At 40.8% G+C, this 27,964-nt stretch overlaps 1 protein-coding gene across 11 annotated transcripts in view; it reads right to left on the reverse strand.

Moving 5' to 3' along the window:
* Positions 1-27,964, reverse strand: part of ABLIM2 (actin binding LIM protein family member 2) — a 211,972-nt gene that overhangs the window by 107,336 nt on the left and 76,672 nt on the right. For all 11 annotated transcript variants that reach the window (XM_039540941.1, XM_039540943.1, XM_039540944.1 and 8 more), the window contains exons 3-6: positions 26,831-27,014; positions 18,532-18,647; positions 5,084-5,210; positions 1,173-1,266 (exon numbers count right to left, since the gene is read on the reverse strand). In XM_039540941.1, coding sequence (XP_039396875.1) covers positions 1,173-1,266; positions 5,084-5,210; positions 18,532-18,647; positions 26,831-27,014 — 521 coding nt within the window. The remainder of the gene's footprint in view (positions 1-1,172; positions 1,267-5,083; positions 5,211-18,531; positions 18,648-26,830; positions 27,015-27,964) is intronic.

The raw sequence follows: 27,964 nt of genomic DNA on the forward strand, positions 1-27,964 counted from the left end.
TGCAGTAAATTCCAGTTTCTTTGTTCAGAAGGATGGGGAAGATTTGCTGGAGGGAAAAAACACATATATTGCTCCACAATGCAGTATATATATTGCACAGGAACACTTTTTCCTGCTCAAGTTCTAGTATTGTATATTTCCTGCTGGAGCCATCAGCCCCTATTTTGGATACTGGAGACTTGGCCTCATGAGCACCTCAGGTGGAAGGAGGAGACTTCCTTCACAACCTTTCATTACTCATTCTTAATCCACTAGAACGGGTCACTACTGAGTGATGTGCAGAACTCCTCCTGACTCCAGTGCTGAGTGGACTAACTGGAGATAGTAGAGAGACAAATTGGGTGAGGTAATATCTTTTATTGGACTAACTTCTATTGGTGAGAGAGCTCTGTGTAAGCTTGAAAGATTGTCTCTCTCACCAACAGAAGTTGGTCCAATAAAAATATATTACCTCACCCACCTTGTCTCTCTAATAACCTGGGACCAAAATGGCTACAACAAGACTGCATATAACTGGAGATATGGCAGAGGAAGAGAAAGAAAAACACACCTTTATAGATCAATCAGATAACCATCCACCAGAACCGAAGACTTTGTTTTGAATTTAATCTTGGTTAAGTTTGGTATTTTTGGGTACAGCATATGCACACACACAACATATTCCCAACCTTATTTCAGAACAACAAACGGGCTTGGTGAAACTACAACATGGCTCATTTATGACCACAGACAAAAATACTGAAAGGTTCATTTTAGTTTTCCAGTAGCTTCACTGTGAACTCTGAAAAATACAGAACAGATAAATGTGTATGAAATAATGGAATTTAGAACTTCACAACACACTTACATTGTTACATGCCAGACAGCCCACTAAATTACCTTTACTCTGCTGCCTTGCCACCTTGCAATAACTTAGAATACTCCATTTAAAATATATATTTTAGCAAAGCATCAAGCAAAGAGGTGTGTACAGAATTATAGAAATACTTCCTGATGGTTCATAAAAAGTAACATGAATGCTTTAACACAGGTTGGTTCTGGGAGTGAAATGGGAAGAGAAAAGCAGTTAATAAAAATGTTAACACTCAGCTCTTGCAGAAGAATAACCTAAACAAAGGAAGTCTCTTGAGTTTTGAGACCAGATGTCTGTCCGGTTGACAGAATCTTCTTACCTCCAGCACTCTTCCAGTGATGTACTTCTCACAGTTGTCACATCTTATGCCAAACTTAGCATGATAGTCCATTTCACAATATGGAACGCCATCCCTAGAGAAAAGACAGACAATACTTGGATAGTTTCAAAGATGCTTATTGTTCCCCTAGCAGATTACCCAGCTAAACCTTGTTGGTATTTCAGGAGAGGCTGATTACAGACTTCTTTTCCCTCCCATTTATTAATGTGGTAAAAAACAGAATAATTGATGAACAGGAAATTACACTTGGCTCATCCAAATCTGACTCCGCCAAATTGATCTCAGTCCCACTTTCCTTCTTCGTCACTGTATTCAGCAGTTTCCTCTTTCTCCATAATAAGATCAAATGTCTCTTATGCTCAAACACATATAGTACTTGCTTTGATGGTCTTACTCATTAACTTATTCCATGTGTTTCCCACTCTGAGAAATAACTCAGTCCCTATTTCCATTTACTTTTCTATCCTTTTTAATTTGTCATCTAAATCCACTTTGAGCCTGAATTACACAAGAATGGTTGCTCATTTGCTAATGCTTAATTCCATGGACACACTTTTGAGTTAGGAACTTTCAAAGTGCATCAAGATGCCAATGTCTTCTCTGTAGAAGGTGACTATGCAAAGCTCAATCTAAGTGACAGAAAAGTCTTGGAAATATGCCCAGGCATGCAGTAAACAGCAGGATTTTGGATGGTTTTGTTTGCAGGATTTAAAATGATGAACAATCCAAATTTACAGAGACATGCAATGGGAGCTCTAAATCTCAGCTTTGGTGCTAAATAAACCTTAGCCATTTATGTTACCTAATTAATAAAAACAGATTATATTACACCGCAAATAACTCATCAGAAATCTACTTGGTTCCTAACTGATCTAAAGTAAAGAGTTCCAACTGCTATTTAAAATAACCTCATACAAGAAGCAAATATCTGGATCATTTCCATTCATAGTGCTACACCTAAACTAAGACCTAATAGCCTTATTTTCACAGGTTAGGGAGTGTTTGTGTGTGAAATATATAGAAGCTATTTTATACAATACAATGTCATGAGGTAACACAAAGCTCCTTTCATTTTCAATGCATTTTACAACATTAGATCTCACCACACCCCTGTGAGGTAGGCAGATATTATTTTATTACTATATATGCTTTCTACTCTCTCAACCCCATATCAAGTTTGGAGACAAATCCCTGAAGGTTCCTCCACAGCATATGGGCCTTATACTAATTGCTTAAGATGTTCTTCTCTGTCAAACATATAGTGCAAAATCCATACCAAATGAAGAACGGCGTGGATGAGGGAAGAGTTTTAGCCCCAGAGAGTATGTCTACACAGCAAAGAAAAAGCCCCAAATGGCCCCAGGGGCCAGCCAACTTGGCCTTGCAGGGCATGGGTTCTGGGACTGGTTCATTGCTGTGTAGACTTCCAGGTTTGGGCTGGCACCCAGGCTCCAGCCGCAGCCCAGAAGTCTACACATCAAATGAAACAGCCCCACAGCCCGAGCCCTGTGAGCCTGACTCGGCTGGCACAGGCCAGCCATGGATTTTTCTTTGCTGTGTAGACATACCCAGAACGTAGGTAAGCGGAGGGAAAAAAATCAATTAACTTAGGGGAGGCACACATGCAGCAATGTTGCCCTTTTTAGACCTGAGCGGCTTGTCAATGTTCAGGGCGCTGGGGATGTTCCCATGGGAAACAGAAATTGATGGAGTCTGGTATTTTCTTTGATGCCATCATATTAGTTTACAAGGAATATAAAAAGTCCTCCTTCTACGAATGCAGGAGAAACAAAGAACAAAAGGAGCAGTTTCTTAACTTACAGGCCCAAGCCTCTTTAGGCAATGGAGCCAAAAGCTCTCTAGCTTTTCCAGGTTCACACTGTGGGCACAGTAGGCTGTGTGGTTTTTGCTCTCTCTCTCTCTCTCCCTGTTCTTGTCTTTTTCAGTCTTCTTGTCCCTTTATCCAAAACAATTCTCAGCCAAAAGCTTCTGGGCAGTTTCACACACTCCTTTTGTCTTAGGCTGGGGCTTCTGCCTACAGTTATGGTAACTGAAGGGTGAGCTCACACCTATCAATGTCAATGGGGTTTTAGCTCAACCCATGACTACATTTCACCCTGCTCCTTACATTAAAAACAACAGGCTGCATTCTGACATATGCAAACTTATTACACCCAAATTGGAATTAGAGCTGCTCAAAAAATTACAAATCTGAAAAGATTTTCAACAAGAAAAGGATACACTTTTACAATTTCCCCTCCATATGTCAACCCACTCTCACCGGAATTTTTGATAAAAGGTGACAAAAAATCCTTTATCACCAGTCAACTTGGGTCTGGCCCTTCAAAAATGTATGCTTTTCTCCTATTAAATAAAGGCAAACCCTGCCAGGTGAACATATTTCTGGGATTTATCAGTCAGAATGGTAGACTACAGTGTGCTCAACCCTACCCTCTGTATATTTTATATGTCCATACGGCAGGGAAAAAAAATCATTTCATATTACTACTAGACCTTTAGCAATTACTCTCACCAAAAGCCTTTCTTGTTTATCCAACAAACAAACACATTCAAAAATTACTGCTCATCTGCGTTTTTCAAAAAACTATTTTTGATTTTGTGAATAGAAAATATTAGAAAGAATTAGTCCTCAGTAATCTTGCTTCATTTTAACTATGGAGTTAGGTAAATGTTACCCTCTTCTAACCTCCTAATTCACCTCTGCACTATAAGTTAGTCATGTAGGAAAGGATGGCCATGTACCTAACTTCCTTCCAAGGAGCTCAACGTGCTTTATAAACCTTAGCAATCCTCTAATACAGGTGATGCAGCAAATATTTCCTCCCATTTTAACAGATGGAGAAATTGAAACACATAGGTAAGTGACTTGCCCAAGGCTACCACAGACATCCCAGGTAACCTTGGGCAAATCATTTCACTATCTACCTCAGTCTCTTAGGGAGAAATTAACCCCTCTTCTGAAGACCAGTAAAGGGACTATGTTCCGCTTAAGCCATCAAAACAGGGCCTCAGTGGATCTTGAACTGGTTCTGAGCTGCCTCTCAGCATAGCTGTTAAATTCAGTGTAAGCCATCAAATCCTCTGTGATCACAAGGATTTGGAGTGACACAAAGACCAGAAATTTATCACCTTGATAAACATTTTTAGGATATTCTTCCTAGTAGGAAACACTGTGGGAGGAGACAATATTTTTGTTCACATCCCAGCACTAGTGTAATTTGTCAAACCAGGGCCGGCTCCAGGCACCAGCTTAGCAAGCAGGTGCTTGGAGTGACCACTCTGGAGAGGGGCGGCACGTCTAGGTATTCGGCGGCAATTCGGCAGAGGGTCCCTCGCTCCCGCTTGAAGCAAAGGACCTCCCGCTGAACTGCCGCCAATCGGGATCACGATCGCGGCTTTTTTTTTCTTTGGCTGCTTGGGGTGGCAAAACCCCTGGAGCCGGCCCTGTGTCAAACACAGATAACAGAGTCTGCTCTAAAGAGGGCCAGGACTAGAAGCGCAGGACTGGTATAGGTAAGGATTGAGGGGCTGGATTTGCAAATGCACTAAAGTAACATAGCAGCATAAGACCCATGGATATTGTGGTCCTAAATCACTTAGGTGCATAGGCAGAGTCTTAGGTAGAAGATTGCACTTACCCTTTCTCCAGTATGCCTGGCTCAAGCTAGCAGTATTATTTCCTCACTTTCACTAACAATTTGAAAATTGGAGAAAGAAAAATCTATGCTTGTATAATTACCAAAGAATTCAAGTACAGTCTTAAGAACATGGAACAACACAACAAGCTAACCAAACACCTTTTTGCTAACTGATGCTGAAAATGAACTAGAGACAATAAGGATTGGTCAGCTTCTCTCATTCCAACTTACTTGCTGATGTACTCTGCATTCAGAAGTTTGCCACATGTCTTGCATTTAAAACAGCCCAAATGCCAATGTTTGTCCAAGGCTACCAACGACTGTCCATTTTTTATTTCTGAACCACAGCCCCCGCAATCTGTAAAAGAAAAATCCTCTGCAAAATTAATCATATGCTTTATGCATAACTGATCATGAGCATGCAATAGTACAGGTTACTGCAAGACAAGTATCCATTGGTGTTATCATAGTAACTGCACAAGGAAGTTTTGAATCTCATTACCTGCTGCCCACCTATGTGTGCTTCATTCTGGGTGGCAAGTTGGATAGATATATCATCACTGACAGGGTGACTACTTAAAAGAAACATTAGTTTTTCTAATGAGGTGGATTTTGCAGGTACTTTAATACATTTACAGTGTATGTATACAATATGCAGTATTGCCAACCCCAAGCTTTTCAAAACTTGTAAGTCAGGTCCCCCAAAAGTCATGAAATTATCCAAAAAAAATCCAATTTTTTAAAATAATAAATTTCAGGTTCTTATTATTTGTCCTGGTTTTTTTGAGTCTTTGGGTTACACTTAGGTCATATTTTCAGGCTTTTTTATGCAACCATGAGTGTCAGAAACTTACTTAAAAATAGGAAAGCTGAAAGTTTCATGTAATAGCTTGCCTCCAGGAGCTGGAGCTTTAAGAAAAAACACCAAGTTTCATAAGACTCACTATCAAAACGTGAGAGATGGTAACATAGGATGTACCACATGTAAAAGTCAATCACTAGCTACATATTTTTTTACTTATTTATAAAATGCACTTACCAATATTAACAAAGTTCTAAGCATATATACAAAAATTGCAGCATCACACAACTTATTAACATTAGCAAACTAGGCTATGTCCAAGTAGGACCAGATCCCACCTACACTCCATTCCAGCTCAAAGATTCAGGGTATGATTTAAAAAGTAGGTTTTTAAAGCTTCCAAGTCCTTATTTAGGCACCCAAATAAGTGATCTGATTTACTTAAGTGCAGAGTATCCAGCTTCTCCCACTGAATTCCCACTAAGCAAATTCATCACTCAAATTTGGAAGAAAAATATGGAGCTTTTTTTTTTTTTTTTTTGGTCTGAGGCTTGGTCTACAATACAGACTTATGTTGGTATAACTATGTTGCTTGGGAGTGTGGAAAATCCACAGCGATGCAGTTATACTGACCTAACCACCAGTGTTGATGGGAGGGTTTCTCCTGTTGACATAGCTACCGCCTCTCAGGGAGGTGGAGTACCTATGGCAACAGGAGAAGCTCTAATCGACATAGGTAGCTTCTTCACTAAGGGTATGTCTACACTACGGGATTATTCTGATTTTACAGAAACCGGTATTCGGAAACAGCTTATATGAAGTCGAGTGCACGCAGCCACACTAAGCACATTAATTCAGCGGTGTGCGTCCATGTACTGAGGCTAGCATCGATTTCCGGAGTGTTGCACTGTGGGTAGCTATCCCATAGTTCCCGCAGTCTCCCCCGCCCATTGGAATTCTGGGTTGAGATCCCAATGCATGATGGGGCCAAAACAGTGTCGCGGGTGATTCTGGGTAAATGTCGTCACTCAATCCTTCCTCCGTGAAAGCAACGGCAGACAATCATTTCACGTCCTTTTTCCCTGGATTGCCCTGGCAGATGCCATAGCATGGCAACCATGGAGCCCGTTTAGCCTTTTTTCACTCTCACTGTATGTGTACTGGATGCTGCTGACAGACGCGGTACTGCAGTGCTACTCAGAGCATTCATTTGCCTTTGCAAGGTAGCAGAGACGGTTACCAGCCCTATTGCACCATCTGCTGCTTTGGAAATTGGCGATGACTGTTACCAGTCCTATTGTACCGTCTGCTGCTGTCATGGGTGCTCCTGCTGGCCTCGCTTAGGTCGGCCAGGGGTGCATGGACAAAAATGGGAATGACTCCCCAGGTCATTCCCTTCTTTACGTTTTGTCTAAAAATAGAGTCAGTCCTGCCTAGAATATCGGGCAAGCCTACTAAAGAACCAGAGAGCACAGCCGCTCCTGGTCAGAGCCCCAGACGTCCTGCAGAAATGATGAGCTGCATGCCATTCTAGGGGGTGCCCCTGTAACAACCCCATCCGTTGCTTCCCTCCTCCCCCACCCCTCCTGGGCTACCGTGGCTGTTATCCCCCCATTTGTGTGATGAAGTAAAAAAGAATGCATGAATAAGAAACACTGACTTTTTAATGAGATAAAATGAGGGGGAGGCAGCCTCCAGCTGCTATGATAGTCCAGGCAGGACAGAATCTCCATTAGTCATTAAAGGGTGGGGGTGGGGGGAGAGGAGTGCAGCCTCCAGCTGCTATGATATTCCAGGCAGGACTGAATCTCCATTAGACATTAAAGGGGGTGGGGGGGAGTGGAGCACAGCCTCCAGCTGCTATGGTATTCCAGCCAGGACTGAATCTCCAGGAGACAAAGCTTAAAGAAGAGAATGACCAGGAATCATTCCCATTTTTGCCCAGGTGCCCCCGGTCGACCTCACTGAGGCCAGCCAGAAGCACTCACGGGATGATGACGACGGTTATCAGTCCTATTGCACCGTCTGCCATCAGGGAGAGGAGAGGAGGGGATGCTGCTGTTTAGCGCTGCAGCACCGCGTCTGCCAGCAGCATCCAGTAGACATATGGTGACATTGAAAAGAGGCGAGAAATGATTTTTTCCCATTTCTTTCACAGGGGGGGGGGGAGGAGGTAAATCAATGACATATACCCTGAACCACCCGTGACAATGTTTTTGACCCTTCAGGCACTGGGAGCTCAGCCAAGAATGCAAATGCTTTTCGGAGACTGCGGGAACTGTGGGATAGCTTGAGTCCTCAGTCCCCTCTCCCTCCCTCCATGAGCGTCCATTTGATTCTTTGGCTTTCCGCTATGCTTGTCATGCAGCACTGTGTTGAGTCCCTGCTGTGGCCTCTGTCTATCATAGCCTTGGAGATTTTTTCAAATGCTTTGGCATTTCGTCTTTTGGAATGGAGCTCTGATAGAACAGATTTGTCTCCCCATACAGCAATCAGATCCACGTACGGTCCATGCTGGAGCTCTTTTTGGATTTGGGACTGCATGGTCACCCGTGCTGATTGATGCTCCACGCAGGACAAACAGGAAATGAAATTCAAAAGTTTGCGAGGCTTTTCCTGTCTACCTGGCCAGTGCATCCGAGTTCAGATTGCTGTCCAGAGCGGTCACAATGGTGCACTGTGGGATAGCGCCCGGAGGCCAATACCATCAAATTGTGGCCACACTAACCCTAGTCCGACAATACCGATTTCAGCGCTACTCCCCTCGTCGGGGAGGATTATGGATATTGGTATTAAGAGCCCTTTATATCGATATAAAGGGCTTCGTTGTGTGGACGGGTGCAGGGTTAATTCGGTTTAACGCTGCTAAATTCGGCATAAACACGTAGTGTAGACCAGGCCTAAGTGCTATAGCTGCACCGCTGCAGCCTTGTATGTGTAGACAAACCCTAAGTGAAGTAGTAAGGAGATTTATATTGAATCAGCCCATTTTCTGATATTACCAGCTCAGTCTGAACATTGAGTAAATAAGAAAAACTTAGCTTTAAGTCCCTAGGAGCAGATGAAACTTGCCATAAAAGTAGATAATCACTATGAAGAGCTCTATCAAAGCAAAACAATTTGCAAAGGAATGGAACTGGGCAAACATGTGACCTTGGGGAGCACTCTCAGCTCTTCCCAGGGCAAACCTCATGGTATTAATGTAAAAAAGGAGAATGATACCAACCGAGAAAAACACCGTCACTTCTAATTAGCAGGCAAAATACAAGGTACTCCTCCTCATTCACTACTTTCAGAGTCCCATAAAAGTCTCAAGCTAATGAAAGCTTCCATTGCTTAGGAGTGCAATAAAATAAAAGAGGACTAGATGTTCCCAGTTATGTTGTATTCAGGTCAGTACTATTAAAACAGTAATGTCTCTATAGATTTAAATGGATTCAAGAAGCAGTGGTGCTCAGAGTGGAATATTTTAAGATGCAGAGAAGATACATTAGCGGTGTGTTTTTATTTTCAGAGGGGACTACTTTCACGATTGGGAGTGTGGTATCAGGGCTCCAATATACCCAAAGCATAATGCTCGTGCTTAGTTCTGGGATCACAATAATACTTATAACAGAGTGCTCATATAACGTCTCACCTTTGAAGTGTAACCCACTGATAAGTGTGTGTTACAAGTCCCTCTCGGGGCCATTTCACAAACACAAGTTGTTACAATCCCCAGTTATGGAGCTTCAGCTCAAGCTGTAGCAGCTCCTTCATTTAGTTCAGGAGGTCCCTAGTTCAATCCCCAGCATGTTCGCCAAGATGGTGGCTGTCACATAGCGCTTTTCAAAGATTAACCTGTTAATGCATAACACCATCCTTGTGCTGTATGCAATAGGCAATTATCACTAGGCAGAAAGGTGAAAATGTCTTTCCAAAGCCTCAGAGACAGAAGTTCAAATCTCCCAGTCCTATCCTCTCCAGGTGCTCCACTGGATTTAGTAAGATTTCCATGAGGTTGGCACTCAGATTCATATGTGACAGTTCACATAATGCAGGATTCAAGCCCCAGGACATCAACTTAAAAAAAAAAAGACATGAATTCAATTAAAGGTATTTTCAAAGGGTTGCTACTGCTGGTTGTGCTATGGGAGGGTGAGATCATGTGGGTTGGAGAAAAGATGCATGTGTTTCTATTAACAGTTAAACTATTAGTTAATAGTTAAACTATTCCTGAAACAGTGCCCGTCACTGATGACAGAATTCAAATCCAAAACACTAAAAAGGGAAAGCCAGTCACAATGTCTCTTCTGTGTAGGGACAGTATCTTTGTCCGTATTTGCATAGTATTCAGTAGAAGAGGGTTATCATCCTGACTGTGGTCTATAGGTGCTACTGTGTAATAATCCGGGTAGGTCAAAACGTGTCAAATATTTAAAACTGTAATGCAAATTTTGTATTTCAATGAAGAAAAAGTAGCAAACGTTTTCACAGTTCCGGTTCCCCTCTCCCACCACTCCCATTTTTTGATCAGCTAGATCAATAATCATAAGAAAAGAGACATCCAGCTAAGGAGCAAGAAGGTCAGTCTGGTTAAACAACAGCTATAAAAGAAGTCAATTGACAGTGATTCCGAAGCTGCACAAATCTCCATGATTAAATGATGGCCTACTATAGCCTGTCAAACCTGCAGTGCCTTGAAAGCATAACTGGAAGGAGAAATAAATCAGGGAGCTCTCGAGGTTTATCAGCAGCATTATCTGGAATATATTAATGAGAAAGAAGAATGCATAAAATCTAGGGTGTGATGACAGATTCAAGTCTTTAAAAGCAGCAAAGAGTCCTGTGGCACCTTATAGACTAACAGACGTTTTGGAGCATGAGCTTTCGTGGGTGAATACTTGCATCCGCCGAAGTGGGTATTCACCCATGAAAGCTCATGCTCCAAAACGTCTGTTAGTCTATAAGGTGCCACAGGATTCTTTGCTGCTTTTACAGATCCAGACTAACACGGCTACCCCTCTGATACTCAAGTCTTTAAGCAGTTGCAGTCTAAAAAGAAAGGATTTGAAAATAAGTAAAGGGACAAGAATATATCAATGTATTTTCAGAAGATAAGCTTAAAAGGTGTTAAAATATGCAGAGATTGTGAGAAAAAGCAATGATCTAGTTATAAACAAAGTGATACTAGCGTCAGTATCCCAGTAATCTCCCTTCTCTTCTATGTGAGCTCAGTTATTATTGGAGGAAGTTATTAAAGACAGTTTGAGAAAGAAAAGGCAGAACCAGGAGTCATTTAGAGATATCTAGAGTCATTTAGCGACACCAGAAAGGAAAACAAACAAGTCCTTTAAGGAGGGAAAAAAAGATGCACAAAGCCACTCAAGATCCAGGAAGATTGTTGCTGGTAAAGTGATTCCAAATCAGAGGAGTGCATTATAAATTTTTGAAAAACTGACCTTCTTAGCATAATTTCTGTTTAAAATACAAGGTGTGTTTAGTTGCTTAAATGTGATATTAATAAAGACTACAAACAAGATAGCCTAAAGAAGTGTAATAGTACCAGCATTTTAATGAGCACAGAATTATAGCAGGTGATGTTCATTTGCCTTTGGTGGATTTGTGAAGCATGAGGAAAGTTATAATGTGTCTCTTTAAGACCATTATGCTGAACCCCAGCACAGCTTGAAATCAGCCTAGGGCAAAAACCTTTAGAATGTGGAGCAGATTGCTGGAGCTCTGCTAATAAATTATTTTTAACCCCACACTTGGGCGTGTGCCCAGACCTACTCCCACAAGACACTACACACCTCAGTATAGGTTCTCTAATAGAAAGCAGTAATCTGTTTGGGAACCTGCACGTGCCAGGGATTTTACTTGGTAATCTAATTTCATCTCATCTGTAGAATTTTATTTTTACAGACTTAGTACAACACAGTGTATTTGGTTGTCATTCACTCTACATCTTATTCGAGCTTTTGGCTGGCTGAAAAGCATTTTTGGGTGTATTTCTTTTAACAGCTCTTTTTCCTATTAAATTTTGGACAATTAAAAACAAATACTGCAGTTGCTATGCCAACTATGCCTGTTTATGTAAGTCCTTGTCTACTTGCCTCTGAGGTAACATCCTTCGCTGACTCATTTCTTTTCAACCAATAGGTCTGTGTAGGATACAAATGAATTTGCTGATATATTTTGATATATTCTCCTTAATACACATTGTCAGAAAAAGTTTTACAGAGAGAGTCCATCAGAAACTAAAGAGAAAAAGGAAGGTGTTTAATCATATAACAATTAAAGATGCAGTGGCGCAGGATGGGAGCAGAGAGAGATTCCCATTTTTTCCTCCAAATCATTAAGTGTAGGGTGGGAAGGGATTGAATCGAGAAAGAGAGGAGGCCAGAGCTGAAGTGAACAGATAGATCTAATGTCAGAGAATTAGAGTTCAGCAAGTCCACAGAGATTTCCTGAAAGAAAACAGAGCTTTCCTAAACTGGATTCAGAGATGAATAGGCGGATGAATAAGGCTGCACATTGGCATTTTGGTCTTACAGCCAAGTCAAACTCACATGATTGTGCTAGATGGGATCACCCGGAATAAAAATTGGTCAGCATTTTCCCCAGTCCTTGTCTCACTTGCCTAGAGACAAATGTTTCATGCACCAGTTTCTTTTTATGGAGAGAAGTGCTAGTCAAAATAAAATGGCTATTAAAACAAAAAACTCAATTTCAACTATCCCCATATTGACTGGGTCCATGTCATCTCAGGAAAGGATGCAGAGATAAAGTTTCTTGACACTTTAAATGACTGTTTCTTGGAGCAGAGCTAGTCCTGGAACCCACAAGAGGAGAGGCAATTCTTGATTTAGTCTTAAGTGGAGCACAGGATCAGGTCCAAGAGGTGAATATAGCTGGACTGCTCGGTAATAGTGACCATATTATAATTAAATTTAACATCCCTGTGGCAGGGAAACCACCACAGTTTCCCAGCACTATAGCATTTAATTTCAGAAAGGGGAACGACACAAAAATGAGGAGGTTAGTTAAACAGAAATTAAAAGGTGCAGCGCCAAAAGTAAAATCCCTGCAAGCTGCATGGAAACTTCTAAAAGACACCATAATAGAGGCTCAACTTAAATGTATACCCCAAATTAAAAAACATAGTAAAAGAACAAAAAAAGAGCCACCGTGGCTAAATAACAAAGTAAAAGAAGCAGTGAGAGGCAAAAAGGCATCCTTTAAAAGTGGAAGTTAAATCCTAATGAGGAAAATAGAAAGAAGCATAAACTCTGGCAAATGAAGTGTAAAAATATAATTAGGAAGGCCAAAAAAGAATTTGAAGAACAGTTAGCCAAAGACTCCAAAAGTAATAGCAAAAAATGTTTTAAGTATATCAGAAGCAGGAAGCCTGCTAAACAACCGTGGGACCACTGGCTGATCGAGATGCTAAAGGAAGCACTCAGGGATGATAAGGCCATTGCGGAGAAACTAAATGAATTTTTTGCACCAATCTGCATAGTTGAGGATGTGAGGGAGATTCCCAAACCTGAGCCATTCTTTTTAGGTGACAAATCTGAGGAACTGTCCCAGATTGAGCTGTCATTAGAGGAGATTTTGGAACAAATTGATAAACTAAACAGTAATAAGTCATCAGGACCAGATGGTATTCACCCAAGAGTTCTGAAGGAACTAAACTGTGAAATTGTAGGACTGCTAACTGTCGTCTGTAACCTATCATTTAAATCAGCTTCTGTACCAAATGGCTTGAGGATAGCTAATATAACACCAATTTTTAAAAAGGGCTACAGAGGTGACCCCGGCAATTACAGGCCAGTAAGCCTGACTTCAGTACTGGGCAAACTGGTTGAAACTAAGAACAAAATTGTCAGACACATAGACGAACATAATTTGTTGGGGAAGAGTCAACATGTTTTTTGTAAAGGGAAATCATGCCTCATCAATCTGCTAAAATTATTTGAGGGGGTCAATAAGCATGTGGACGAGGGGGATCCAGTTGATATAGTGTATTTAGATTTTCAGAAAGCCTTTGACAAGGTCCCTCACCAAAGGCTCTTAAGCAAAGTAAGCAGTCATGGGATACAAGGGAAGGTTCTCTCATGGATTGGCAACTGATTTAAAGATAGATAACAAAGGGTAGGAATAAATGGTCAGTTTTCAGAATGGAGAGAGGTAAATAGTGGTGTCCCCCAAGGGTCTGTACTGGGACCAGTCCTATTCAACATATTCATAAATGATCTGGGTAAACAGTAATGTGACAAAATTTGCAGATGATACAAAACTACTCAAGATAGTTAAGTCCCAGGTAGACTGCGAAGTGCTACAAAAGGATCTCTCAAAACTGGGTGACTGGGCAACAAAATGACAAATGAAATTCAGTGTTGATAAATGCAAAGTAATGCACATTGGAAAACATAATTCCAGCTATACATATAAAATGATGGGGTCTAAATTAGCTGTTACCGCTCAAGAAAGAGATCTTGGAGTCATTGTGGAGAGTTCTCTAAAAACATCCACTCAATGTACAATGGCAGTCAAAAAAGCGAACAGAATGTTAGGAATCATTAAGAAAAGGGTAGATATAAGATAGAAAATATCATATTGCCTCTATATAAATCCATGGTACACCCACATCTTGAATATTGTGTGCAGATGTGGTCGCCCCCTCTCAAAAAATATATATTGGAATTGGAAAAGGTTCAGAAAAGGGCAACAAAAATGAGTAGGGTATGGAACAGCTGCCGTATCAGGAGAGATTAATAAGACTGGGACTTTTCAGCTTGGAAAAGAAACCACTAAGGGGGATATGATGGAGGTCTATAAAATCGTGACTGGTGTGGAGAAAGTAAATAAGGAAGTGTTATTTACTCCTTCTCATAACGCAAGAATTAGGGGCCACCAAATGAAATTAATAGTCAGCAGGTTTAAAACAAACAAAAGGAAGTACTTTTTTTCACACAACACACAGTCAACCTGTGGAACTCCTTGCTAGAGGATGCTGTGAAGGCCAAGACTATAACAGGGCTCAAAAAATAACTAGATAAATTCATGGGGGATAGGTCTATCAGTGGCTATTAGCCAGGATTGGCAGAGATGGTGTCCCTAGCTTCTGTTTGCCAGAAGCTGAGAATGGGCAACAGGGAATGGATCACTTCATTACCTGTTCTGTTCATTCCCTCTGGGGCACCTGGCATTGGCCACTATTGGAAAACAGGATGCTGGGCAAGAGGGACCTTTGGTCTGACCCATTATGGCCGTTCTTATGTTAAAACATTAAGTCTTTTTCAAGGTGATTCTCCACTCTTTCAGTTGTTTTTTAGACCATGACTCCTAAGCACCATCTATTGCCTAATGAAGCATAACTACAATTTGTCATTTTGGACTTTCAGTTTCAAATTCAGCTAACAGATTTCTGAACATGTTTGTCCATTTCCGCCATTTTGGAAAAAAGCTGTTCCATCCTGATATTTACTAAATGCTGGAGAAGTAGCTAAAGCAAATGGCATGCTGCCTTCTTTCTCGGTCAGATTTTCCAAGTTATTTTTTACAATCTCTATTACTACTTGATCTAGTAGTTGCCTTTATAACATTTGTGGTCAGACTTTTGAATAAGTTGCTGCTGTTTTTCCTTTTCAGTTCTATATACACACATCTTTATTACAGCAGATTTTCCAATCAAAAAGCATTGTTACCTACATCAAAGATGGCTAGCACACACTTCCTGTTAGCATCCATTGGACTCAAACAAGATGGCCATGTCAGAGTTACTTTAGATATTCAGAAAACTATAAAAGTGATTTCACTTTTGGTTCACTGATTTAATAGAATTATAGAATCAGAGGACTGAAGGGACCTCAAGAGGTCATCTATTCCAGTCCCCTGCACTCATGGCAGGAGTAAGTATTATCTAGACCACCCCTGACAGGTGTTTGTCTAACCTACTCTTAAAAATTTCCAATGATGCAGATTCCACAATTTATTCCAATGCTTAACCACCCTGACAGTTAGGAAGTTTTTCCTAATGTTCAACTTAAACTGTCCTTGCTGCAACTTAAGCCCACTGCTTCTTGTCCTATCTTCAGAGGTTAAGGAGAACAATTTTTCTCTCCTCCTGGTTGTAACAACCTTTTATGTACTTGAAAACTGTTATGTCCCCTCTCAGTCGTCTTTTCTCCAGACTAAACAAACCCAGTTTTTCAATCTTCCCTCACAGGGCATGTTTTCTAGACCTTTAATCATTTTTGTTGCTCTTCTCTGGACTTTCTCCAATTTGTCCACATCCTTCCTGAAATGTGGTGCCCAGAACTGGACACAATACTCCACTTGAGGCCTAATCAGCGTGAAGTAGAACGGTAGAATTACTTCTCATGTCTTGCTTACAACACTCATACTAATACATCTCAGAATTATGTTTTCTTGTTTTGTAACAGTGTTACACTGTTGACTCATATTTAGCTTGTGATCCACTGTGACCCCCAGATCCCTTTCCGCAGTACTCCTTCCTAGGCAGTCATTTCCCATTTTGTATGTGTGCAACTGATTGTTTTTTTCCTAAGTGGAGTACTTTGTATTTATTCTTACTGAATTTCATCTTATTTTCTTCAGAGCATCCAGATCAGTTTGAATTTTAATACTATTCTCCAAAGCACTTGCAACACCTCCCAGCTAGGTATTGTCCACAAACTTTATAAGTGTACTCTCTATGCCATTATCTAAATCATTGATGAAGATATTGAACAGAACCCAACTCATAACTGATCCCTATGGGACCCCACTCAATATGCCCTTTCAGCTTGTCTGTGAACCACTGATAACTACTCTCCGGGAATGGTTTTCAACCAGTTATGCACCTACCTTATAGTAGCTCTATCTAGATTGTATTTCCCTACATTATGAGCTATAAGATCAAGTGGAGGATAACAAAGTAACACATGGGATTATAAAACTTCCAAGCTTCTATTGTTTTCCCTGGTTGTTTCTTTCCAATTTTGTTACTCTCAAAATGACTAGTGTGTAATAGAACTTGTGAGAGGCAATGGAAACCAGCAGGCTATCTCACCAGCTTGTGCCTCAAAGAACATTCTCCAGCCACAGGATTTCAGTTGCTTTCCTTCAGAGCTTCAGTTTTATTTCTTTAAATAGAACAGTTTAACATAAGTTCAACATCTCAATCATGTTTTTTCCCCTGACCCAGGGTCTTCTGCAGGATCCTGTCTATTCCCTGCAGTTCTTACATTCCATCCTAGCCTGCTCCCTGAAGGTGTCACTCCAGAAGCCATCTACCTGAGAGTCACATATGAAATGGGTTCTGTCCCCTGATCCAGGGACCCCTGCAGGAGCCTTACTATTCCCTGCATCTCTCGCTAACAACTAATGTACTTACTGGCTCTTATGAAGACTAGGTGATCTTCAAGATATCACCTGATCCCTGCCCTCACAGTATCCACTGGGGTCTAAGACCAACTCCCTGTGATAGAGAATGTCTGAAAATTTGAACATATAGGGCCTGATCCAACTCCCAAAGTCAAGTCAGTGGAAAGACTGCCATTGACTTTAATGGGAGCTGGCTCAGGCCTGTATTTGGATATTTAATACTTGCACGTATTTGAGGATATAATCAAGGAAAGGACACTTTTGTTTTTAAAGGCCAAATTTTCCCCTGGGGATGTGCTCCTAGAGTCCATGGACGTCAAACGGTACAGCACAGTCCTAAACCTCAACAATTACTGTAAAACACTCAGTTTATGGAACAGCCAGGCCTGGGGAATAAGCTTTGGCTAAAGTTTATGTTCTGTTATTATTTGAGTTACCAGTAAAGCCAAACAGCAGGAAAGGGGGTAAATTTGACTTCACACAGCCTGAGTAGATTTTATTTGGAGCAGGGGGAGTCCACCACTGTCCACATATGGATCTGGAAAAGTACTCAGAGTAATGGTTGACATCCCTTTGGCCAAGTTTCTACAAGCAGAAAATTCCATTGAAATTAATGGTGCCTGTGCTGATTTCTGCAAGCAGAGGGTCTGGCCCAGAATATATTGCCAAGGAGGTTTGCTGGAAATCACAGCATCCTGAGTAAAAGTTGCTCAGCACATTGTGTTCAGCTGATATCACTGCTCAGTAAAATGCTACAGTATTTGTAGTAAATGAAAAAGCAAAAAACCAAAAAAAGTAGTAAGCGATGCAAGTTTATGCAACTGCATCTACCGTATGTCACCTATTAAACTATGGTTTTGAGGGTAATTTGACAGCAGCATAGGAAATATGCTTTACATAAAGATAAATGATCATAAAGGAAATGGAAATGAAAAGATCTGAAAACAGCAGTATTTTACTGCAATCACACATCCACGCCATATACATAGTACTCAGAGGGTCAGCCCTGGGCAAAAACATTGAGAAAAATCAAAATACAAAGGCAATTTAATAGGAAAGATTTAATATTAAAAGAGAATACGCTTTGGTGGTCTGTGCCCTTTAAAACAATACAGAAATAACCACAGTTGGGCAAATCAGGTAAATGTTACTGAGGCAGGATTTGGCAAAATTCCCAACTGCATAAGAAAGCAATATAATTAAGGGTTCACAAATAACCAGCATGGAAGCCTCCGGACTGCTGGCTGGCCTGTAGCATTTACAGACATCAAGTTATCTGAGATCTGCATAATATCCTGCAACTGGCCATGCTGGGGAGGGGATACAATAAGCCCTTTCCCTAGGTATCCACCAGTATGGCAGTTTCCCCTTCGCTTTTATAGCTCCTTTCCAGGGCAGATTCCAACTTGTAACTCCTTACAGGCTGTAAGTTACGGGAATCACACACAGTCACACGGCTTTATTCAATAAACTACAAATAGATTTTTTTAAAAGACCTACTTACTTCGCAGGGCCTGGATGGAGAAAGTGCTATTGCTGCCAGCAGGGGGCAGTGAACACTTCTGGCAGACACACTCTTTCCCATTGAAAGTCACCCGGTCCCCAGGAGGAAAAGGCAGCCTGCAGCAGGAAAAATGAAAACATGATAAACAGAAAATCCTCACTTCCCTTACTGAAGTCAGATATCACTTTCCATACAGGAACTGATCATTGGGGTGGGTGGCGGGGGAGGGAGCTGTGTGTGTGTGTTACTTAGCCTTTTCATTCACGCATCCAATCATCAGTCACTGGGAGGCTAAAATATCAAAGGTAAGGAGTAAACTGGCAACTTTGATGCGTAAGTTAAAGCTACTCAGAGAAAACTTGCCAAAGACTGGAGAAAGTACTCAAAAGCCAAGGGAAGTCCAGTGTTTCCTGGAAACATGGTGACTGATAACCACCAATATCAGTCTTGGAATTGAGAGGGAGCTTGAATCAGTTGTTTTTAATGAATATATACAAGTGTTATTGCTGTTGCAGAGACTATACCAGGCTGTCAAAATGTTGCAAGAGAGCTATGAGTTTTCTTTTTGAATTTTTTTTTTTGAAAAATATAATCCTGACCAGCTGTGATCATATCAAAGTTCTCCACTTAATCCATTTATTCAGAAATCAAACGCTTGCAAATACTCCTTGGAGGAAACAGACCACAATTATCGAACCGGAGACAACTACATAAAGTTGCTTTTTCCATTGAACTAGAGCTCTCTTTACATTTAATTAAATGGTTCCACCTATTAACATCCTCTCAGCTAAAAGGCTATCCTTGTTAGATATTGCTTGTGCACAGAAACTAGAGAGGTTTGTTTGGGGAGGAAGAGCTGGGCAAATCACTTTATCCTGCAGGGAAGGATGAAGAGGGTTTATAACACATTTCTATCAGGATGAAATTCACCTTGTACAAGGCCTATGTACCACTAAATCCCAAATGAAACATTAAAATATGGCGTAAGTGGGTATTAAGTGGTGCATTGGCATAATGCATACCTTCTGCCCAGTGGTGAATTCCATCTGGGAGGTGTATGTCACTGAAATATAATTAAGAAAATTCTGCATTATATTCACCACCACTCCCATTTTTTTTTCCAAATTATGAAACATAATATAAAGGCTCTCGTTTGAGATTTTTTCCCCCTCCATATAAAGGCTTTATATACACTCCTTGCTAAGTACAGTAGACAGATTCTTTTGCTTCCAGAGTAGTATTAAAAAAACCTTCCTGGGGAGCAGGGAATATTTCTTATTATGTGTTTGTATAGTATGAATAATATAATGGGGCTATGATCTTAGCTGGGGTTCCTAAGACCTGCTGCAATACCAATATGAAATAATAAGAAAATATTGTAAACAGTACATCTAATAGGAAGAGAAATCACTAGCCACATCTCCATGTTTTACATATAATGCAAAGGAATGACTAATAACAAAACAGGTGCTATCTTAATTGTAAAATGATATACCTTACTTTAATTCAAATACTGTGCTGCATTACCATTGTAAATGTGAAATCCACTATATAATTTAATAATTTTAATAAAATAGCAGTCATTAAGGCCACAAGTCAGGATGTTGATCATCTAATTAAATTTCCTGTAAAACGATGATCAAAGAATTTCGCCCAGCATTTTCTGCATCAAGCTCACTAACTTGATGCAGAAGTTGGGGAGGGATAGCTCAGTGGTTTGAGCATTGGCCTGCTAGACCCAGAGTTGTGAGTTCAACCCTTTAGGAGACCACTTAGGGATCTGGGGCAAAAACTGGTCCTGCTAGTGAAGGCAGGGGGCTGGACTCAATGACCTTTCAAGGTCCCTTCCAGTTCTAGGAGATTGGTATATCTCCAATTTAAAAAAAAAAAACACTTCTAGTTGAGGTACAGCATATTGTTTAAGAAGACATCCATGCTTGATTTATAGACTCTGAGTTAAGGAGAATTTATTACAGCCCTCGGTAATCTGCTCCAAATTAACCCCCGACCCTTACAAACAAAAACAGATAACAGAACCTATTTTACAATTACACTAAAAATCTTCTGTCTTATTCTTGCATTCATATGAACAGCTACATTTTCTGGGCAAAATCATGGCCCCTTTGGAGTCAATGGGAGCTTTGCCATTGACTTAAGGAGATCATAATTTAATACCACAAACAAAGCTAGATCATCCAATTGAACTTTCTGCTGGGGAATATCAGTAAAATGGCAGGTCTCTCTGAATGGCATGAGCACCAGTTACAGTTATGGAGGTAGTAGTAGGCATTTATAACAAATAAACTGGTTTGAAAAATTCCTACAAAGAACCACTCCATATACATTCTAATTTAGTAAATATTTATAAACTTTCTAAAGTGCAGTAACTAACGACAGCAGTCTTCCTTTAAAGAGGGGTGAGGACAATCTCCAAAAGAAGTTTCATTCATTTCTTCAGAGCCAAAGGATGGTAGACAAGCAACGGGACTTCAAGGGTGGGGTTGAAAAGCAGGAAACAATGAAGTTCGGTAGGACTTTGACAAAGATACAAAAGGCCATTTTCTTGCCATAAAAAAAAACAACCCTTCAAAATTGTTTGAAAGTTGAGAGAAGACATAAAAAGGAGTTTGCAAATATATATAGAGTGCAAAAGGTGGGCAGCAAGGCCCTGATTCAGAAAGGCTCTTGCTTTCAATGGGACAAAACTCACTTGCTTAAACTTGGGCATTTGCTTATGTACCGTGCTGAATTGGAGCCCAGATTTAATAGCTACCATCTTTGACAGTATCCTTGTAATACCTGACTATCTATTTTCTTTCACAAGCAACTAGGCTCATGGATTCACAAGCAAGCAAGCATGATAGTTCATGAGAAAGAGATAAAGGTCAGTTAGCAAGGTTTCAGGTTTTGAGCTCTTTAGCTTGAAGTCCGGAACATGACAGAACTGTAGGTTATGCACAAATGCAGATATGCTTTTCTTGACAGTTCCACACAAACTCTTACCTACCAAATGCCTTTGGCTAGAGGATTTAATTAGTTACTCGCACTTAAGCATTCAGTGTGACTTCATGGTGGGGCAAAGGGTTAGAAGTATTTTTAAGACAATGATTCGTTCCATGCAACTCTCTGAGATGAGTTGCAGTGTCTTTTATTAGCATATTTTATCACAGTCACTTTCCTTACCAGTAGATTTTGGTTTTAAACAAACTTCATAGGTTATTCTATTTTCCCCCTCAACACAAACTCAAGCATTGCTCACTGTACATTTCTGATGGAGGCTTAATACGAAGTAAGACTCCAGGGGTCAAATCCTGTGCTGATTTATACCTTGTACAACCACACAGACATGAAAGCTGTTGCACAGGAGGTAAGTCAGGGCAGAATTTGGCCCAGGGAATTGAATACTGGAGACGAATGGGGCAAACACTGCTTGCTACAGGCTTCTGTACTTAAAGTTCTAGACAGGCATATTGAAAGGAACTATGAGAATTCAGACAAGACTGCCTGACACAGGATGCACCAGGTATTCAGATATTCATGGATTATAAGTCAGAAGGGACCAACATGATCACCTAGTCTGACCTCAGAATTAAAGGAGCCATAGTTCCCCCATTGGCAGGGCACTGCTAGTGTCTGGCACTGAAGCTGACCCCTAAGCATCAAGCCACTTATGGCTAGGGGCGGCTCTAGCCATTTTGCCGCCCCAAGCACGGCGGCATGCCGCGGGGGGCGCTCTGCCGGTTGCCAGTCTCGCGGCTTCGGTGGACCTCCCGCAGGCGTGCCTGCGGAGGATCCGCTGGTCCCGCCGCGGGACCAGCGGACCCTCCGCAGGCACGCCTGCGGGAGGTCCACCGAAGCCGCGAGACGCCGCCCTCCCGGCGACCGGCAGAGCGACCCCCGTGGCATGCCGCCCCAAGCACACGCTTGGCGTGCTGGGGCCTGGAGCTGCCCCTGCTTGTGGCTGTGCATATTTAGTACCTAGGAATATGCAGTTAATGCAAGTTACAGAGACTGTCAAGATGTTTGCTTCTCCCCAAGAGGCACAGCAAACAATAATATTTATTTCTTAACATGTACCACATGCTTAGTTTATAGGGAAGCTTATTAAATATCTGGGTGTTTCACTAAACACCAAATACACAAGTCCATTTCTTCATGAACTCCAGAAAAATCTTTATTTCAATCAGAAATATGGGCAATGCCCATACAAAAACTAATGGCCAGATTTTCTAAGCGTGCATCCAACAGTGTCTATGCAGACACCCAAATTAAGAGGCAAGATTTGTAAAAGTGCTCAGCAGCTGGGAGCTTCCGAAAGGATTCAGTATGATTTGGGCACAATGAGCACTTTTTATGCTCCAGATAGCTTCAGTTTTTATGTCAAACCTCCGATGGTCTCTTGGTCCCATAAAAAAGAATTGGCTCTCAATGCTCTGTCTCACAGCCCTGCTCCACAGCAATCTTTTGAATGGCTCCACTAAATCTCAGCCTCTAGCAGCACAGATAACATAGCTTTTACTATGGACTGTTAACAGCTTGATGCCCTGCCCCCTCCCCTCAGGAGAAATGCCCTAGGAGCTTCTATGGGCCACAGCCCCTTCTAATGAGAAGAATGATGGGCCAGTGTTTAGGGCACTAGCTTAGGACTTGGGTTCAAGTCCCTGCTCCACCACAGACTTCCTGTGCAATCTTGAAAAATTCACTTAGCCTCCCTGTGCTTCAGTTCCCCATCTGTGAAATGGGAATAACAGTATTTCCCAAGCTCACATGGGTGGTTGAGAGGATAAATACCTTAAAAGATTGTAAAGTTCTTTGAGAGCTACTGATTAAAGCCAGATATATTTATCACAGCAGCCATAAAAATAAAGCTGCTCAGATACCAGTGGAATCAGTTCCTCTGCAAATGTTTGAATTTATTCTATTACTCTTCCATTCATTCCTAGTTATAGGCAATAACATCAGCAGGGAATAATTGGACCGGGCTATAAACAGGGCTGGGAGAGCAATAGCATAAGCAGTAACTTTTTGCAGTCAGAGCAAATATGCAATTTAGAACCTGCATTTGTGTAATTAAGAGCCACGTGGTCAGAGCAAGATAGAAGGAAACAATGATGCAATACATTAATTCCATTATACTGTATTTCATAGAATCATAGAAATGTAGGGCTGGAAGAGATCTTGAGAAGTCATCAATCCTGGTCCCTTGCATTATGGCAGGACCAAGTAAAAAACCTGAGCCTGGAGGAAAAAAATCTACAACCTCTAAAGTCCCCTTAGCCCTAAAATGCCAATGTACTACCTACTGCACTATTTCAGGTTTAATTCTCACGTTTCACATATACAATATTTGTTACTTCATTTTATTCCACTCACTGAAGTACCAGTACTCCATGCGAGTGACATACTAATCCCAGTTGGATACTTCATGAAAGACTTGGTTTACTGACATGCCTACTTCATAGAGAAGCCAAGGCTTATCAGTACAAAGGTGGGGAGCAACAGATAATCCAGGCCCTGTTCTGGGACATTCAGTGACAAGATATTCCAATAGCAGCATTGTCAACAGGGCCAGAAAAAGTATATGACCACATTTTTTTGCCTGTTGCTTTTTGTTTTTCTTGCTCTAATTTACTATATCTTCTTTGGTTTTCTGACTGCTTTCACTATTTGAAAGAAAGCACACTTCCACATCCCACCTCTTGCTATTATAATCTTGTCTTTTCTGAAGCTGAGAAAGCACTGTTGCAAGTGTCACTATTAGAACTGTGGTTCAAAAATCACTGGATTTGCTATTCAATGTATTAACAATTAAAACAATATAATGTGTCACTATAGCAGTTACAGAGAGCACAGATTATAAAGCTGTTTATTTGATGACTAATCCTGGAATGTGCTGAACACATCTTGTATGAGTACAGAGTGCCCTCAAAATCAGACTTCTAAAAAAGAGATTTGATTTTCTGAAGGTAAAGATGACTTTAAAATCCTAGCCCTGAAACAACTTGTTTAATTTCTGAAAAATGATTCTATTTTCAGTCATTTTCTTTGACAGCAAAACCCATCTTTACTTGAATATACCATACATATTGCCTACTTAATATTACTTTCACTGAGCTTTAGTACAAAACCAAATATTAACGAAGAACGTTTCACGGTGTTTGGATAAAGACACTCTTTCTTACAGGAAGCATAAAGCATGCCTGGTTTGCAAAGACTGGGCCATAAGGAGCTGTGCTGATTTACACCAGCTGAGGATCTGGCCTGGTATTTCTAATATAACAGGATGACAGGGTTCTTCTGTTGACCCACATGATAAGCAGATGCTAGAACCTTGCTGGTGGAGGCTAATTGATTCCTGCTTCTAACTTGGAGGGTTGAAATGGATGGAGGCAATATGAGGTGGAATGCCACCCTCGCGGAAGAGACTACAGCAAGCTTGTGCTGTTGAGACAGCAGCAGTTGGGAGGCTCGCCCGGCCGAATACATGTTTTGCCTTGACTCCTTTTTAATCCAACCATTTGGTGTTCTAGATGAAGAACGGAGGTCGACAGAATGTATTTGGGTGAAGTACTGTTGTTTAGGGATCTGAAGTTTTAAAGAGCAATTCAGCTTTTGTATGTCTGCATTTGATAGTAATCTGTGTGGCAGATTATATTTATGGTTTTCTCAGTTTGCTTTGTTAGGGAGCAAGAAGTTAAGTAGTTTAACCATCCTAGAAGCTTATTCTGAACTTTCAGGGCATTGTTTCAGCTGGACCCGTAAACATCCAGACTGCAATAAAGGGCTAATTACAGCTTGGTAAATAATTTAGGTTTCAATTATAAAACCTAACGGAATCCTAATTGATGCGTCAATCCTACTTCGTGAGAAAATAATCTCAAGTAGTTTTTCTTCTCTTAATTGACTCTCGGTCTGAACAACACTGGTGGCAAGAAGAAAGGCACCAAAAATTTAGTATCTAGTAGGATTGTTTATAGATGGAGCCATTCATGTATGTGTAGACAGAGAAGGCTCAGGGCAAATGTGTGATATCCTCCATCCACCCTTTGAACTTATAATTTGTTACTGATAATAGAGTGGAGATACTATTTTTTTCTTTCTAAGTTTTTCTGAGGTTTTTTTTCTTTTTCCCTTTAGTCCTCTTTATTTACAGTCTCCAACGAGAATATGTTTTGGGATAAATGAGAAAAATCTAAAGAGACAGGATTAAATGGAACAAGGGTTTTAAGAGTGACTTCGCCTTAATCGGTCCGCTCAGTTATATCTGGGTTGATATTATTGCTTTTGGTTCTGATTTTAATATAAGGCTTTCTCTGTTTTTATCTTATCAGTAAATGTTCATAATTAGTTGTAAAAATAATATTGCATTTCCGTTTACTTTGAATTGTTATTATAAAACTGTATTTCTTACAAGTTCTCACTAAAGTCTTAAACCACTAACATATAGGTATTTGCACAAAAGGGAATCAAGCTACAGTTCAGTATCAGTCTTACTCTAGCAACCCCCTAAAAAAAAAAACCCTTCACTTACAGGGTTAGGTCCCAATCCTGCAAATACATGCATGTGAATAGTTCCATTGAACTCAATGGAACTCATGAGTGAAACTCACTACTGCGACGAGGGCCAGCAGTAGACCTTTTTGCTACTTGAGTTCAACTGAACATCTATTTTGGAGATTATGGTGGTACACAGACCAGTGCTTGCTCTCTGCACACAGGTATATCCCCACATTTTTAAAGTTACTCCCATGTTTAAATGTGTGCATGATTAGGACTTCACTGTGTATTTTTGATTTCCATGTTTTCTGAGAGTATTCATCTGCTTTTGTAAATACATTTCAATGTCTTGATTTTCACAGTCTGTTAACTGTGTTGCAGCAGAGTGACATTCTAGGGCAGTAAGTGGATACCAGAGAGGCCAGGGAGCAGTGGTGTCTGGGGAAAATAGGTCTGACTACAAAAGCACCTCAGCAATGGGGAATAAGATATCTCAAAGTTGGACACACTGTTTGTGGCACATGGAATTAGTGAACACTATTAAAATTTTGACTGCAATAATTAATTACGTAATTATTAAGTAGCACTAGTAAATGGCATAGAAAGGCTGAACTATTTCAGTTCAAAACACCATAAATGTAAATGGTGGCAGAATGGTAGAACCAAATAAGAAGGGCACCTCCTTGACAGCTTATGGAGGATGTTTTGCTTACGGGCCTCCCCATGGATTCCTGGCTTTTGTCTCTTTTGAAACATACTTTTTTATAGTGATAAAAATAAAATTTTTATTTGGAAAACATACCTGCAAAGAGCACACACAAAACAGGCTGGGTGGTAGGTTTTCCCCAGTGCTGAAACCACTTCCCCCTCAATGAATTCATCACAGCTGACGCACCGTGTGCCATAGAGTCTTTGATAGTCCAAAGTACAGATGTAGTCTCCCTGTCTCACAAAAAATCCTCCTTGAGCCAGGTCACATCCACAAGCTACATGGAGAGAAATGGCAAAGATTTAGAGGACTGAAATTGTGGAGCTGTATCAATAATAAGATGAATCTTCATTCATGATCAGCACATTTTTAAATATATATAGCAGATCTTCAAGCACAGGCATCTTAATATTTGAGGCTCCTGAACAGAAGACACCCATGAGTCAGAAAGTTGCTACCCTTATGGTTTTCATCAGTGATCTACATTAATAAGCTTGTTTTATTCCATACAGAAAAACTAACATCACAGCAGAGAGCCTGAGGCCTGGTCTACACTACAGGATTAGGTCAACGTAAGCTGCCTTGTATTGACCTAACTGTGGAAGTGTCTTCACTTACATTTGGCTCCTGCTGACATAAATGCCTCTCTATGCGATTTAGCATCACCATCTCCCCAAACGGCGTTGAGTCATGGTAGGCCCTGCATTGTTTACGTCAACTGTTATTGACTTTCAGGAGACTTCCCACAATGCCCCACATTGACAATACAATTGATGCAAGCACTCCTGGTGAGGACACGCACTGCCGACACAAAGAGCCAAGTGTGCCCACACACAAGTGGTTGTATGCGGACATAAATTAGGTCAATATAATTTTGTAGCATAAACATGGCCTGAGTGCAGAGACATAAATCCCTAGATGAGGGGCTACTTTGGGATGCTTTTAGATGTACCTTGACCACCACATGCAACACCCACCATTACATTCAACAAGATTTTAAAAAGGAAGGGATTTAAACCCTCATTCTCAAAAGCAAAAACCAGTCCGTAATCTACAGGGATTAGAAACTTTTCCTGTTTATTCCATAACTGCCCATTACAGGATTCCTATGAGGCATCCAGTGCTGGCAAATGACGGAGACAGAATAGCAACCTTGATAGATGACTGGTCTGCTGTGGTGTGGCAATTCCTATGTTCCTGTGCACAAGGACGGCGTAAGGACATTGG

The sequence above is a fragment of the Mauremys reevesii genome, linkage group 5 (genome assembly GCF_016161935.1).
Source record: "Mauremys reevesii isolate NIE-2019 linkage group 5, ASM1616193v1, whole genome shotgun sequence".
Taxonomy (NCBI): domain Eukaryota; kingdom Metazoa; phylum Chordata; order Testudines; family Geoemydidae; genus Mauremys; species Mauremys reevesii.